Below are 17713 nucleotides of genomic sequence, written 5' to 3' on the forward strand. Positions count from 1 at the left end.
TACAATGATTATAGCATTCATAATTGCACTATGCCTCAATAAATGTGAATTACAGGCTTGTGTTCTATAGAATTCTTACAAAAAAATACTCCAAAGTAACTTGGGAATTAGGAAATGGTAAATCAGAAACGAGAAGGGCTTTACTTTGGTACAAACTGAATATCAACACTCTGCCCTTTGACATGGGAATGAGCCAAATGTGTTCTCCACTGCTATTGTACGAAAACAGTCCAGACAGCAGGGCTTTGATTGGACAGATATAAGGACACGCCTAAAATGTGACCGGACAAGTCTGCAGGTCAGGAGGGAGGCTGCCTCAAGCCCAAGCTGTGGTTGCTTGTGTGTGTGTGTGTGTGTGTGTGTGTGTGTGTGTGTGTGTGTGTGTGTGTGTGTGTGTGTGTGTGTGTGTGTGTGTGTGTGTGTGTGCAGGAATCAGTTGATCAATTCGTCGGTCAGCCCTGCTCTCTCCTTTTCTCAACACTTTTCCTTCCATCAAAAGTAGTAAACAGTGCGACGTGGAGCCGTGAGTTGTTTTGGTATTGACAAATAAATAAACATACTAGCATAACAAAAAAGCACTAATGTGGCACAGTGGAACATAATCATTTAACAACAATGTCTTATAAATTATCCCCTCCTCCTCCGCTCCCTTCAGTCCGTGTAAAGCGGCCGTCGCCATCTTGGTTCATCGGAGCGGAGGTCTCCATGTGCCTCCTCACCTCGTCGCCCAAAGCTTCCAAAGCATCTTTAAAGCCAGTTTCCCTCACGCCTCTGAAACGTCGCTCAACACGTCAATGTGCTTCCACGGTGGCAACACCTGCCCTAACTCATCGCCTGGTACCAAGGTCAATTTGATAATGATAATAACATTAGTAATGATGATTGAAGTCAATCAATATCAAATCAATATGAAATAATTTAAAAATCACAGTTTATGCCAAACTCATCAACACACTTGCCCATGGATCCTTTGCAGGAGAAAGGAAGCTGTCGATTGGAGATGCGTTACATCACTTCCTGTTGGGCCAACAAGTAAACGCCTGTGAGAGAGATTCAGAACGTATCCACAGGTAAGGACGGAGGGTAAAAAAAAAAGAAAAAGAATGAAAAGCTTTTTTTTTATTCTTGTTTATAAAAAGGCAGGAGGGAGGGGGCACATTGTATTCCTGTTCTGACGTCTCAGACTGACGGACAACACCCCCCCCCCCCCACACCTCCAGGAAACAAAGTAGTTCCTTTCTTTCAGTCAAAAAAACAACAAGAAAAAAACGTAATGCGCAAAAGCCTAAAAAACGAGGATCATTGCTGCACATGTTCGATAGCAAGTCCCTCCCAACTATTCCACAAAACCGACCCCCTCCCTCCCCTAGATTTCATCAACTCCCTAAATAGCAAGAGAACATTTACTTTGCTCACCCCTTGGCGACCAAGAGATCAACGTATGGCAAATAAATTAGTATTATGCATTCGATTTTTTTTCTGGGATTTTCTTTTTTCAGAATGTGTGTGTGTGTGCGATTTCTCTTTTCACAGATTGCATCAGTCCGTGTGTGTTGAGGGCCCCCACTCTACACCAGGTTGTACTCCTTCAGGTTGAGCTGCAGGATGGTGTCTTTGACGGCGGCGAAGACAAAGCGGATGTTCTCCGTGTCAGTGGCACAGGTGAAGTGGGAGTAGATGATCTTGTCGCTGTCTGGATTCAGGTCCACGAACATCTTAAGGATGAACTCGCGGCCTGCTGGGGCGTCCCTCTGCGGACCTGAGGAGGAGGAAACGATGCTCCGTCAATGCACGTGCTGTAGAACGCCATGAGCACCTATCGTGAAGTTTGACCACAATCCATTCAAGACATTTCAAGGCTTACACACATGCAATTAACCGTGATTTTAGTTGTTTCAAATCTCAAAACACACCGAAGAGATGTTTGATATCAGCCTGATAACATTTTAAATCGTTACATTAATTACACTTTTGAATAATTGGTTAATAAGCTGATAATAAATGCTTTAGAGACGATTTATCTGACAGAAAAATACTTAGTAGAATAATTGTGCGCATAAAATTCTCTTTCGCAAAATAGAACATCAAATTTGGACGCAGATCAGATTCAGCTTGATGATCATTAATGAGAACTTTTACCATAATGGTTGAATCTGGTGGTATGAACACACAGCCTCAAAATAAAGATACATATTGTTGGGGGCATGTAGTGAATAATGGTATTCTCTGTGCAAACAGGTCACCTTCGTCCTGGTGTGTAAACTTGCAGCTTAACGAGAAAAAGCTGTCCCCAGTGCTTGGTTCAAATGTTGATGTTTGGGTTTGACGCTGTGCTGCCGTCACTCACCATCATATTCTGGGAAGTAGTCGACCAGATGAGAGTACATGATCTTCTCCTCCAGCAGGTCCTTCTTGTTGAGGAACAGGATGACGGAGGAGTTCTGGAACCAGGGGTACGTGATTATTGTCCTAAACAGAGCTTTACTCTCCTCCATCCGGTTCTACAGAGAGAGAGAGTGTGAATGTGTGTGTGTGAGAGGAGGGAGGGGCGATAGAGCGAGGAGAAAAACGTACAGAGAGAGAGCGGAGAGAAGGAGAGAGATGGAGTTAATCATTGAATTAAACCACCGTCATGAAGTACAGATTTTTCTAATAAACGTTTAAGCACACCAGAGGGAGAGCAGCACGGATGAGAGAGAATGGCGGCCATGTCGCCTTCAAGGGTTTAATCTCTGCCTTGCACTTGATTTCAGAGTTTAATTGAACAAAGCAACCATTTTAAAGGAAGCTCTGGATACCACATCACCAGCGCCGCAGTGTGAAACTCTCCTGTATTTCATTCCCCAAAAAACCACTGTGTGGTAGTTTAGACAGGAGGCGCAGATGGTCAGAAACATATGAAGGGAAACAAGTGGACACAAAACCAGACCGACAAACATATGAGCACACACCTGCTCATTAATACACACAAACCGACACTGGGGCTGTATCCTCTCAAGGAGATGTGGCCTGAGGCACTATTCAAAACAGCTGGCTGATCATTTACAAATGATTTACAAAGCAACAAGGGGCGGGGCTCTTCCTGGCAGGAGGGGAATCTCATTTTCATCGTTTTACATCAGGGGTCGCTCTTCTCCTTCGGACGCAACTCGTCTTTCACATGAAATATCCATCCATGACCCGAACCTCCTTCTCCTTTAGGGGTCTGGAGCCAATCCCAGCTGACGTGTGGCAAGAAGCAGGGTACATCCTGGACAGATCGCCATCACGGGGCCAACAAACGGCCGTTTACCCTCACAACACCGGACAATTTAGAGTCTTCAATTCACCGAACCCCAGTCTGCATGTCTTAAATATATAAATAAATCACCTCGTTGTCTGATTCCACCAAAACTTGGTCGTACTCGCTGAGCGCCACCAGGAACATGATGGATGTGACGTTCTCAAAGCAGTGGATCCACTTCCTTCTCTCCGACCTCTGACCTCCCACATCCACCATCCTGTCAGCCGGGAGAGAGAAGGGCAGTCGTTAGAGGCACTGATAAAAAGTTGCATCACCAGATATATTATGCACATCCTGAGGAGCCAAACGTGAGTCAAACGTGATGACGCTGCTGATCATTTGAATCTGACTTTGAAGTTAGTCTGATAATCAGAGAATAGAGAATAACACGGCAGACTCGTCCCTCCTGACAGTTACGGGGACGTTGAAGGTACGAACAAATAATCTGATTTGATGACTTGATATGTGAGGCCCCAGGTTTCTGGGACGAGTCTGCCGTGTTATTCTCTTCGTCTCGTGTCCCGTTATGATTAAATTATTAAACATCGGAGAAATCTGACTGTTGTCTTTGATCTCCAACATTTTTTAAATCGGTTCCGATATGAAAATTCTCGTGTGTTTGTCATAAGTGACCATTGAGAGAAGGGGAATTTGCAGTAGAATATTCATAAGTAAAACTGCAGGTTCGTTGTGGAGCTTTTTTTCATGCTATGATGAAGACGTTTAGAGGACTTCTCATTGTTATAAACATAACTTTACTACTTGAGTGTAAATCAGAAAAATACTCTGTTACATGAGTAAAAGCAGTGATGCTACACCTAAAAACCAAAAAAGGTTCCATTAAATATTAAGCAGCGCTTTCATAATTCTACAGATGGAAACCCGACCTTAACAAAGCATCATATTTTATTTATCTTCTATTGGCTTACTCTACTTTTTGCATATAAAATATTCATCCATGATGTCACTTGTAAGAACAACCATAAGATGAATGCAGGTGACTGAGAAGTACAACATTTCCTTTTCAAAAGCTACTGAAATAAAATTTGTAGCTCCCAAAATAAAAATATCTGCGAATGACTGATTGTACTTAATTACTTACACAGGCAAGCTGTTGTGTGACCATATAAAAACTTTTTCCTTTCCATCAACAGCTGTAGTTCAAGAATGTTGTTCATATTTTATCTTATATTAGGATATAAATGGTAGTTCCTTTTCACATTTCACTTTTTCACATGTTCTGTACCTTCACTGAACTGCAGGTTCTACAACAGTGCAATTTTATTTTAGATCCGATCAGATCTTACCTGAATATGACGCTCTGCAGGTCAAACGGGTATTCGATGATGCCCGTGGTCGGGACTCGAACCCTCAGCACGTCCTGCTGAGTGGGAAGATAGGATGGCACTGCGATTCGGTCCAACTGGTTCAGGTAACTACACAGGCAGAGAAAATGATTTAGGACGACTGTTTGTCATCAGGAACCCTGTGAAATAAAACTTCAGTTGTTCTTTAGCTGTTACTTTCATGTTTTGCTTTAAGTTTCCCTCATTTATAAACATGGGTTCAATTCATACAGCGCTCAGAAGAGTGATGTTGACATCTGGATCCACTGTTATATCTACTCACTACTTAGTGGAGTCTGAGAGCTGGTATTCCCTCCTGCGATCATAACACTCCTGGATGCCCGGGTCATTCCATAAGCTCTTGATTGCATCTACGTAAGGATTCTCCAGCCTGTTGATCTTTTCTACGTCCACCTCCCTCACGATGTTGGCGTTACCCTGGTTGAGAAACACCCAGAGGAAAAGTTCAGTTTTTTACTGCGACAACAGGAGAATCCTCAAACATTTTCAGTTTCTGGATCTTTGAAACTATTCAAATGCAGGTTGAACAGTCCTAATTATCACGGCTTAATTCTGTAACTCTATATCCAGAAATGTGTTTGTGCCCCAGGCTCAGCACGGACCTCAAATCTGAAGCTCAAATCCCGCCGGGCCTTTTAAAAGGGGAAAGTTTTCACGGCCCACAGTCTCATTAAAACTTTCCGGTGTCCCAAGACAATAGACCGACATGCGCCTGAACGTCGACACAGTTTCACATGTCACACTGACATTCTTGATGGTAGCATGGTGAACAAGCTCAACAGACCTGATTTCATCTATGACACTAATGCCTCTTTCATACTACGCGATTTTAAGCCAGATTTCCACTCTGCTCTCGATCCGCCTGCATCATTCACCATGTGTGAACCCTCAAAAGAAGCGTTTTGAGAGGCTCGTCATCCCATCACCTTATCTGTCTGGAAGCCGACAAATAGATAAATGAATCAGCAACAACTACAGGCCCGACACACAGAGTTGGTGGAAGGTGGTGTTGTGTGTCGCCCTCTGTCATGTAGTGTGAACTCCTCACGATGCAGAGTGTGAACTAAGTGTTTGTCACGTTCCTCCAAATGATTTCTGCAAAGTAACCAACTCTTCTCTGTCAGATTTATATCGGCTTTTGTAACATCTCACTGCATGATGCATTTTTTTATTTAGATTAAATTAGATTTTCAATGTGAGTTATAGATTTAATTTAGAAACAGATCCCACATGCACAGTAGCAGATGATTACAGGCCATTCACTGTGGACAGGCTTTTATAAAATGGAAAGCAGTTACAACAGCATGAAGGTTTATTAGAATTAATTATACATGACAGATATAATCTATAGAACCCCTATATACCTCTTACCCAGTAGGCTTTCATTAAACTACACAGGACAGTTGCATAGTCTGTTAGAACTGCAGTTAACATGACCTATATGAAAAAGAAACCCATTTGATTTAAAGCCCAACATCAAAAAATGACAAAAACATTTCTATTCTCAGCGTCGACCACGTATTGAGGGACTGCATGAGCTGCATAGGAATGAGGCGTCTGCCGAACCAATTACGTGGTCTGAACATGATTTAGACATGAAGGACACAATGTGATGGTTTGGGTCTGGGGACGAATGAAGGGACAAAAGATCTGAGAATGAAAAACAGTGAAACAGGTATCTGGTATAAAGGCAGATATGGTGTCAGGGTTTATTGGGAGGGCTTGATAAGCTTTCTAGCCTGTGATAGTGGTTTTGTAAAGACAGGTTTCATTTTCACTTCCTTAGTGAGGTCCATTGTTTAAACCTCTACTTCCCATTTATATGATAGCAAAGGGTACAAAGTAGTCAGTAGTGCTGCTGTACACGCACATATCTGAAGCAGATAGACTAACAGATCCTTCTGGCATTAGTGTGCAGTGACGTGTAAGGATAGGAAAACCCCTACCGGGAAATAAATAAAAAGGATTGCAGTAACATTTTTACTAAGCATATTTCAAAGGAATCTTCTTGGTTTTTCTTGTGTTTAGAATGGGTCGAACCATGGTGAAATAGCTGGGCTGAGACAGCAGATTCAGTTTCATTCTACGTGGACATACACACGTTGGACGGGAAGCGAAAGCAAACGTTGCAATGATCCACTGCAACAAGATTAGAGGAGTAAGATTAATCCAAGCTGGTGTGCCATTTTAAATCTCAGAGTTTTCGTTCAACAGATCTTGGAGGTTTGGCTCTTCTTAGTTGTAACTGCCTGTGTCTCAAGTATTAAGACGAGTTCTTTATATTTAATGCCTAATGAAGGTTAATGTTGTTAAGTTGTGTCTTTAATAAACTCAGGGCTGACAGGGAGAATTCCACCTTCTCACTAATGCTCAAAGGAACATGGATCAGAATAAACAGATGGAGACATTTTTTTTAACTTTCTTTAAAATAGCGTCTTTCAACATTTACGTAATTTTCTCAAGAAATAAAGTGTACAATCGATATACCTTGGCAGAGGTATGCAATCATGGAGCGTCTTCTAACATGTGAACATTATGATCTGACTTCCAGGTACAAAAATCTACAAACTGTTCCTCCCCAAAACTCTACAGAGTGAAAGCTTCTCTGACAGGACAGGATGGGAGGAGCTGCAGCAGCACTAGTCAGATGTCACCTGAAATGGTCTGATTGATAAAAAAGCGTTGCCGAGGCGATTGACGTAACACTTCTTTTCATTTGTCACTCGCACAAGGAGCGAACCACGAGGTCATCATGACATCACCCAAATCTGCGACTACGAGGGTAACTCCTTCCTTAGTGACAGTTAGGGAAAGTGAGCTCAAATACGAGCGAGTGTGAATGTATGTATTTCTGTGAATATATGGGTTTGAGTGCAGGGAAACACACAGGCAAAGACAAATACACAGAGTGGGATGGAGTGCTGGAGCACTTTGAGGACACAGGAAGTGCCGAAAAGGACAGGAAACGATTATGGATGGCTGTTCCAAATGAGATAGACAGCGCTCTAAAAATATACAAGCATGCTGTGACCACTTTGCAGCTTCTCCGTCGCTTTTTCTCCAATTATTCATCACCCTTCACCACAGTTGTCACTTCAGTTGGAGGGAATTTGAAAAAGCGCAGATGTAATTTACCTTGTTGTGCTCATATTTGTAGGGGACCTTGAGCGTCTCTGAGGCTCGGATCATGGCCTGCATGGACGTGAAGATGTTCTGATACACCAGTTTGGTAAAACCTCTTTTGTCCTCATCGGAGTAACCTGTGCCGTGGATAATCCTCATCTGTTTGATGAAGGTACTCTTCCCACTCTCCCCGGTGCCTGAGGAAGGAAGTAGACAGGAAAAGGGAACATAGTTTATTTCGTAGGTTTGTGAGACAGACCTTTGATCTCCTTTGTCAGCGAGCCACACTCCTTAAAAGGACATTTAGTCATTTATCATTTTCCTTGACCTTTATGGACCAACAAGGGAACTGCGGCAATACAAGAAAAGACAAATAAGAGTTGAGCAGCGACACGACAGCCATAAAAATCTTCAAACATGCTCGTATCGCTGCCGTTAATGGTCCTTCACAGATCTAGTTCCACAGTTGGTCAGTCTGACACAGAAACAGAACATGGTCTTTATTATTTGTCAGCGATGCCTCCTCTTCCTCTGTGTAACCAGTCAGATTGAATTGCACTATAGAGCAATCGACTGTGCATTAGAGTGAATGTGCCGTTGGAACATTTCCAACACTCCCCATAAGAATCTGATAGTTATTATGAGGATATGAAATGCATTAATGTATCAGCAAACATTTGGCTATTCACACAAGCAGCAGACAGAGAGCAACAATAGCATTTATTATGCCTCTGCCCTGATGACAGCCGGATCCTGATGAATAATGTGTTCAGGTTGTCAATCCGTTCCATTCTAATGCGTGGAGGGGATTTCTTCACTTTTGGCATTAACATTCACTAGATTCATTCAGGTTAATGTCACTATGACCTCAGAAAACACGTTTTTGGTTGTTCTACAAACATTAAAAAAAATGTAAATGTACATGTGGAAGTCCCTTGAGTGACGGAAGAGGAATCAATCGCTTTTTGCAAAACCGCATTGAGTCTTTTAACCGGCACATTTATGCAGATATATCATCTAACCCTACACTTTTTCTGAAGCTGGACTTTCACACATGAACCACGCAGCGGGAGATTCTCCGCTCAGACACATTCACAACACGTGATCACTGAATCAGTCACACGCATGATAATAAGTGCTGGCTACTTTCGTCTCAGCATGAGTGGCCGACCAAGAACAACATCTCTCTGCTCTCAGTGATGACAGGAACTATTTGGGTGTTAATAGCTGGGGCTGTACTCTGTCTTTGGTTCATTGAGAATCTTGGCAGAGCGACTGAACGGTTTAACTGTACCTCACCACTAACTCTTGAAAGACTCTAGCAGAAAGGATTGTGTATGTGTGTGCGTTTTGTGTCTAAAAGACCAGGAGGCGTGGGCTGCATTCCAGTGCAAGTTATAGGAGCCATAAGAGCGCTGTATAAAATAAACTCTATTTTAGCCCAAAGAGCCTCTCGACTGTGGGTTCAGAACACAGCCCGTGCACTTTGCAAAACCAAGCTGCAGACTAAACTGGTGCTGAAACACTATCACCTCTAGGGGAAACAGATTTTCTATTGTGGGGCTGCCAGATCAGAAACCTGAAATGAGCAGGGAGGGTTGAAATGACAAAACCGGAAGTAGCACAATTACCCTTGAAGTGCTCTTGAGCCAAACACTTAATCCTTGAACTCTAACTTGGACAATTATTTTTGTTAGAAGAGCAAGAAGCCATGAGGAAATGCTGTACACAGAAGCATCCGAATACATGTAGTCTTCACCAACATCACAGAGGTTATTGTTTCAATTGCTGTTTGTTTGTTTTTGGCAGAAACAGAAACAACAATGTATAAAAGATTTGTGTCACCCCCACACGTACATATATCAAAATGTGGAAATAGATTTTTATATTCACACAGAGTCCCAATATAATTAACTACTTCATTAACCTCAATAACAAAGTAGTATTGTTCTAAAATGCCTCGAGTCAGACATCCTAAAAATACACGCATTCTATTTTTTGAACAGACAAACTGGATCAGTGAGTAATCTGAAAAAATGTAGATTAACTGTGCCTGTGGGTTTTGGATCTGGGCTGATCTTGTGTGGCACATTTATTTCTCCTCATAGCTGTTCAAACACAGTAAACTGGAGAAAACCTGATGGTTAAAAAAAAGGGGGATCGGGAGGTAAAATTCACATAAATCTCCGACAGAGAAACCTTTAATTTAAAGTTGTTTTTTAGGATAAACTATGGCTGAGATGCTACTGTTTAGTTTCATGTTACAAAACTGGAATCAATGAGTGAATATTCACATTCACTCACATGACAACCGTAATTTGAAAGCTACTGCCGGTTAACTAAGGTTATAGAAAAACAAGGGGGTTATACAGCATTGTACCAACCAACAGCTGTATGTATAAAAAGAGAAATTGGCCCAAAAGGCCCATTAGAAGCTGCTTAGTCACTTTTCTAGCCCAGGCAGTGAACCTGGATTAACCCGAGTTTGAAGTTACTGCATCAACATTACATCTGATGTGGGGTACGTCTGGTCTGGCTTCCTCTCTGGAAGCTAAGCCCCAGGATTCCAAATCTGACCAAAGAGGGTCGAGAAAAAAAAAGAAAACAGGCTGCTCTGTCAGAGTGTGGGGCTTTCAATTCCTGGTGTGCTACGTCTGAACATTTGAAACTTTACAGTGAGCAGCCAAATATTAAAACCCTATACTGTCACATATGTAGAGTGGTCAAACAGACAATACATCATATTTTAATCAAAAGGATTTGGTAGCTTTATCCATGAAGTCCTGGAAGTTTGGCATCTCCACAGCCCCTGAAGCACCACTGCATTAGTGTCAGATCTGCACAGAGACGCCTGCAGCCGGCTGTTTAAAACAAATGGGATAAGAGGAAGCAGAAATGCTGATGTGATGCTTGAACATCATTATGAAAAATGCATGAGTGAAGAATGGAGAATGAATTAACTGTGCCACAGTGTATTAACATGGGGCTGTATTCAACCATATTCACTTTTACAAAGGCTTAAGGGTGAACTGCAATATGTTGCCTGTGCAGTCGAAACATTAGTTAATTTACAGCCCTGCTTCTTACTAGTATTTGACAAGGGTTTGACTCGGCCTTGTTCGGATTTTAAAGGGAGAACTATGGGATTATAATGGGATCACCTCGAGCTGTCAGCCTTAAAATCTGGATTTCGAGTTTTTACCGAAAGGTTTTTTACTTTACTTACTTTAAGTGTCAAAGAGAGAGGGATTTCCAAAAAAAGAAAATTCTAGTTCTATCTGGGTGAACTATGGGATGAGTTTGTAAATATGCGTACCCGCCGATGCCCAACCCGGCAATCTCGAGGATTAACCCATGTTAGACATACTCAAATGAATGATAGTGAACTCTGTAGAATGAAACCGAACATGGTATTTTACTGAGCAGCTGAAACTGTTTGATGACGTTTGTGGAGCTGGTTTCGTTTCTCACTTTCATCAGGAAAGTCAGTCCTGTAGGTGTCAAATCTTTCAGTGTTACTGACAGGCAGCCTTCAGCCAGAACCAGCAAATCTCAAGGCAGCGCAGAAGGCTGAGTCATGAATTTAGTCAAATAAATACTGCATTCGGTTTGAATATTTACATGCATTTACATTGTGTGTGTTATTCTCGTTCAGGAAAACTAGATGCAAAGTGGAAAGTATGAAAAAGATGCCATCTACATCTCCCCGCCTGTTATGGACACGATTTGAGGAGTTTATGTCAAGAATTATCTGTATTTAAATGAATTATAGCTTGCAAATTGTTGAAATTAAATCACTTACTTAAAGTGATAAACTAATAAAACATGTCTATGCTGCAGTGTTAACTTGGCTGCATTCATACAAGAATCATATGACACCTTCAGTGTTTCCTCTCACAATTACAACCATGTGTTTGTTGAGTGCTTGTTAAAGGTTCAGGTGGACTTTGTTCAGTCGTAGCCTTGACAGAGTTCTCAGCTTTTCATTCGACTGATAAAAGCAGCCGACAGTGACGGGAAAGATCAACACTTTCACAAATGTTTTCAAAAGAGGATTTGTAAAAAATGTTGGTGTTAAAAATGCAAAATAAATGTGTTGCAATGCAAAAATCATTGTTGTTGAAAAAAGTTTCCGTCAGTCTGATTGTCTGATGTTTTGCGTGTGCGTGAGTTAAAGGGGACAGGCATCATAAACTAGGTCCAATGGTCTCTTGGGGACTGGAGCTGGGCTGTGCCACTTTTGTAATTGGACAATTTTAAATGAATTTTGCAGATGAAGACGAACTTGATAATTATTATTAATGTTTAACCCTTTTGGCTGTCCGCAGAATGAAATATGCAGCATATACCTCATTTTTACTATATCCTGCACATGGCAGTTATTTATTTCTTCTTTTGACCAACCAACAGTCTAAACCCCCAATATCTTCAGTTTACTATCATATATGACAAAGAGGCATCAAATCATCACAGTTCAGAAGCTGGACTCAAGTGTAAAGACAACAAACTCTGCTCTTCTTTCTCTGTATCTCTATTGCTCTGCCAGAGCAGGTTTGGCCTCAGTGAGGCCCAGTTAAATGTCCTCCTGATGAATACAACTTTGAGAAAACATCTTGCTAACCTAAATCTTGCCACCTTGCATCATGATTCTATTCCATCCTGTTTTATTTTTCCTTAATGACATTCAAACTTGTCAAAGACAGAAAACCAATAGTGGAACTAATTATATGAAAGATGGTTTTGTTTTTTTGCGACACTATACAACAATAACAGTTGAGTTCGCCTACTGGCGGTTGATCTGAAAAGGATTTGGTGGGAAGGGCTAACAGTTTCTATTTCATAAGCAGAGTCCAGTTTGATTCCGGAGGCCACTCTAACATTCACAGCTCCGGTGTCAGGTGTCCGTTGAGTTCTATCCGCCTGCAGAGAACTGCAAGCAGCAGCACCGACCGCAGCAGAAACTACCTGCGTTAGAAAGTGACGACGCTGTCAGCAGCACATCGTCAGGATCTCATTACTGAGCAATGACCAAGACACCACCTTTATATCTTGTATGAAAAAAGAGAGCAAACAGTCGAATTGTAAATTTTCCATGGCCACACCCACACCAGCCATAAACTAAGTTCTTATCTGAAGTTGTAAATGAGGATGAAGACACAGCTTTTCTTACCAACTGGACAACGAAGTGGGAGCTGTTCTAATGGATTATGACAGTGATTTAATTTTCAATGAATGAGTTTATGTTCACATGTTGCTGGAGGAGACATGTGAACATGTCTCCTCCAGACATGTTCACATGTCTGGAGGATCTACCTGTGCATAATGGAGCCACACAGAGCCCACACAACTTCCTCTGGTCCACTCGACCACCAGTAGTGGGAGTGGTGCCGTTGGTGTGTAACAGGCTCACTAAAGAGAAACACACAATTTCCCTGTGAATTAACAGCCCTGAGTATATAATGATCCTATATATTCTCCAGTCAACCTCCCTATGCCTCCCATTAAACCCACCCCACTGTAGACAACCATCTATACCTCTGTCAAAAACCTTTAGTCATGAACACTGTGCAGCATTTAACACAGAAGGAAACTCTTCACTCTAAAGATCTGACTGTAACTTCACTACAATTCCATAACTGAATCTTGAATCTTAACTGTACACATGCTAACAAACCACTGTGAAATGGAATAGCCTGTACTGACAGGCTGCTGCTGCAAAACAGAAATAAACGTTGAGTGTGAATGATAACCATATATTATTTGGTTCTGTTTAGTTGGTTGTTGTGTATGACACAAGAGTGCTGACGAATAAGTGAATCAAAACAACATAATGTCCCATGAGAAATACAATCTTACACAGGATCACTCACTTTTTGGGTCACTGGCTGTTTGTGTTAGCATAACGAGCAAACTGTTGGGTATTAGAAGAGATTAAGGGGCAACAACGACGCGATTATTTGTCCGTATTTAACAGGCGAGGTGGCTGTCAGCTCCTTCAAATCCTATTAAGGGGGATTCATTTCAACATTTAGCGCAAAGGGGGGGAAGGCTTCCTCATTAAACCTCCCTTAGAAGGCAAAAGTGGGATCTAAATATGTTAAGTTTCCAGACTCCTTCTCTTTTATGCATTTCCTAAGGAAGTGACTGAGGCGACCACTGGATCGGAGGAGCAGTTTCTGGCCCCACTCTCCTCCTCCACCACCACCGCCACCACGGTCATCACATCTAATGGGCCGTGGAAATCGAATTAAAAATGGGATGGTGAGTTGTTTTCCTCATATTTCTCTAGCGTGACTAATACTTATACTTTGTCCGGACGTTGTGAGTGGCATCCGGAAAACAAACTACATTAACCAGTAGACATGATCATTCTAAAAACTGCTCTCCACAGGTTTTAAATAAGGCGTCAATTACTTGTCGTCATTCTCAATCGTGTGCAATTATTTTACGATGAAAATGAATGCTTTACTGTGCAACATAGGGAAAAACTGTGCAAATATACTTTGCCAATAAGGAAGTGGTAGAGAGGACCTCAGTTACAATGATATATAGGTAGTCTGTTTTGACTTGGAGTGAATATTTTCAATATCTTTCTAAGACACTTACACCACACATAAGACGAAGTGTTTAAAAAAGGGACTCTGTCTAATTATCCCAAGGGACGTATATGAGGGGGGGGGGGGGTGACTTTCTATCTTGGGGGGGGGGGGGGGGGGGGCAAAATTGAGGATGTGCTGCTATAGAGTAAATATAGAGTATCAGTCTAGGGTTAACCTACAGCAGGGTTACTAGACTTTGGCCCGGTCAATACATGACCCACTCCTGAGAACAACATCTGGATGGGCCCGAGCAGGCTGAGTCAGGCCAGTGGAAGCATGGGGGGGGGGACAAGTAAAGGGAGGAGGCCCAGGGACTGACCAGCATTTGTTTACCTCGACACTGACCAGTTATTCAAAGCAAGTGGTTCACACACACACACACGCACGCACGCACACAACACACACAACACACACACTTCAAAACACACCAGCCCTCCACTCCCAAACTTCACACAGGTGGGAAACCCCCTCCGTATACCCCCACCCCTGCCCGTGAAAAGGCATTCTTTCCCCGGGAGGAATGTGGGCTCTCTCTCCCCCCCCCCCTCCCCCGGGTGGTTCCTCCGTGCGGAGCTTACCGAGCAGCAACAGCTTCAGCTCCCGACGCGAGTCCCTCTTGTCCCGGCGGAGCTGCCTCTCGATCTCGTCGTTGATCCTCCGTGCTTCCTTCGCCTCCTCGCTGAGGCAGCACGCCATGATGGACTCCAGGGTCATCCTCTCCTCTCCTTCTCTTTCCCCCCCTGCTCTTTAGAAACACGTCCTTTGCGCTTGTTGGATCACTGATTCATCCAGATCTCTTTACACAGACACACACACACACACACACACACACAAACACACACACCCAGGAGGCCTGTGGATGCTGCCGGAGAACGTGCACACATACAGGCCTGCGTCTGATGGAACGACGCGAGGACGATCACTCGTAAAGGAGCCCGGTCCCAGCACAGATTGTGGGCTAAAAAAAAAAAAGATGATGTTTGATGAATTGCTATGATCGAAACCCACTCCACCAGATTCGCTTCCCGGGGCCTCCTCCTCCCGACGAGGGGCGGTGTGAGCCGAATATCTGTCGGATCTTAATTGGTGGTGATCTGCTTTTCCTTCTCGATATGATCAACAGATCCCAGTGAGACGCATCCTCCGTGGGATCTCGTTAGGGGAACCAGCACCAGAACCTGCTCCCTAAAAAAACAAAGTCCCACAATGTCGGTGTAATGTTTCTCTTCCAGGGGCGACGATCCCCCCGCGCTGTGTCCGAGTTACCGTCGCGGAGGAGCGGGGTCGCGTCCAGAAAACAGTCCGCTCATGTCCCCTCCACTCCCGGGCGTGGTGAGGCAGAATATGGCGGACTCTCACTCCGATCCGCTGCAGGCTGTTAAACGGTTATCTCTCTCTGCCGGAGCCTGTCGACACGGCGGCGGAACAGATCCCACATCGCCACGAATGTTGAACAAACAACGAGAGGCGTTGACGTCCGCGGTTCAGGGGGAGGAAGGAGATCCAGAGACCCCGTGCTGCTGCTGCTGCTGCTTACTCTCTCTCTCTCTCGCTCTCTCTCTCTCTCTCTCTCTCTCCGGACAATCTTCTCCTTTTCCTCAATTCTCTTCATGTATTTTTATCACACGGGCCATCCACTCCTCTGGGGCTGACGTCGGCCTCCCGTCGACCAGGGTGGGTGTGGGGGGAGTGTCACGTCAAAGCAAACGCCTCAAAGTATTCCAGCCCCAACCTGTGGAATAGAAAATGTGCCTGAATGGACTGAACTCGTATCTGCGTGGGCAGTGGGATTTGTTTGAATTCTGACTACTGGCTTCAGTGGCTGTGGTGTGATTTAAAAAATGACACTGCACATACTTTCGATTCTGCCCATGTAAACACACCGGAAAGACCAGATCTGTGTTCATACAGCCAGAATAGAGCGGGTTCAAACTTGTTTTGAGGTTTTTATCAGGGACAATAACAGAATATCAATAATTATCACTGTGTGAATTTCATCGATAGCGATTTAACAAACATCTTATACATATCAATGGCTAGATAGTTTTGACCCAGATCTGGTCCACATGCCACTAATCACATACAGCATGGAATGAAGCCCGCTCTGTTTGCCAGATCTGGGCCTTAAGTGAGCCATAGCAACACTTTGCCAAAAAGAGTCCTGTTTGTTTTGGATATTCTGGCCACATTTGCTCTTTCACAAGTGGGCAACTTCAGGCTCACAATCCATTTTGTGTAGGCCCCAAAAAGGCCATAAGTGCTGCATCACTGCCCTGAAGTGGCCCACATCCGTACGCCATCCGGGGTCAAATTGTAATTGTTGCATGTTCATCATTTGTGCCATTTGCCTTCAACAAACCGGAGAGTTATACATCAGTTGTTGGTCACAATTAATCTTACAACATGCCCACACACTTGTGGACTGATGAAATGATAAGTGGATGGATTTTAGAGGCTGGATCACGTGTCCACAGTTGATCCATTATGATCATCCCCACTGTTCATTCCTGTGCCATTAGTATTATGAGTGATTTTTGCTTTGTGCTGTCTTTCCCAAACAAAAACCCCTGGCTTTCCTTAACCACCCATGAATAAAAAGAGAGTCAAAACAAATATATTTTACAAATGCAGCATTTATCAAAAGTTTTAAGTCCAGTGAAAGCCCAAAATGAACTTAAGTGATGCATTAACTATCCCAAGGTTAAAACAATAAGGATCATCATATACATTTCTTAGAAAACAGGCCTTTTTCAGGGATTAAGAAGTTGCTAAACTCACAGTTTTCCCGAAGCATTGAAAGTAACTGAAGCATGAAAGTCGTCTCAAACTATTTTCTATGGATGTCATAACTCACAAATCCTCTGTCTGTACAAAGGCAGTGTCTTTAAACCCCACCCAGATAGTCTCATAGCGAAACTCAATTAATCTATTTGCTGCAAACAAAAAAAAAAGAATCAAGGTCACATCACTGGGTATTGAGCAGTGTCGATTGAAACCTAACTAAGTGGTCCACTTAGGCCGTTTAAATGGGGACATGCTAGTGAATCTGTGCTTAATTGTATTTTATATGTTTGTTTAAATTCAGCCTGTGAAGTCTCGTCTCATCTTTTCTGAGCTACCAAACAGGCAAATAAATTAATAAATCAGAGCTATGATGAAGTGCATGAAAATGTGTCATCGAAAGAAAAACTGTAAATTGCTCCAGCAGAATTAATGTTAGCTGTCCAGGGACCTGCCTGACTCGTCCCAGTTTAGTAGCTTGGGGAGCCATTCAACCTGTGCCTGTGATGAAGGGCAAATTCATTAGTTCTCTATAGAGACACACAGCCACAAGTTGGTAA

The 17713-nt window shown here is 43.0% G+C and overlaps 1 protein-coding gene across 1 annotated transcript; it reads right to left on the bottom strand.

The window, feature by feature from the left end:
* Positions 1-412: 412 nt before the first annotated feature.
* Positions 413-15998, bottom strand: LOC133002013 (guanine nucleotide-binding protein G(q) subunit alpha). Its single transcript, XM_061071742.1, has 7 exons — positions 14951-15998; positions 7786-7970; positions 4913-5067; positions 4591-4719; positions 3371-3500; positions 2348-2501; positions 413-1759 (listed from the first exon to the last, which is right to left on the bottom strand). Exons 1-7 carry the CDS (start codon positions 15084-15086, stop codon positions 1569-1571), a joined length of 1080 nt encoding a protein of 359 aa, XP_060927725.1. The 5' UTR covers positions 15087-15998; the 3' UTR covers positions 413-1568.
* Between the last annotated feature and the right edge of the window lie 1715 nt (positions 15999-17713).

This window comes from Limanda limanda, chromosome 5 (genome assembly GCF_963576545.1).
Source record: "Limanda limanda chromosome 5, fLimLim1.1, whole genome shotgun sequence".
In the NCBI taxonomy this organism is placed as follows: Eukaryota; Metazoa; Chordata; class Actinopteri; order Pleuronectiformes; family Pleuronectidae; genus Limanda; species Limanda limanda.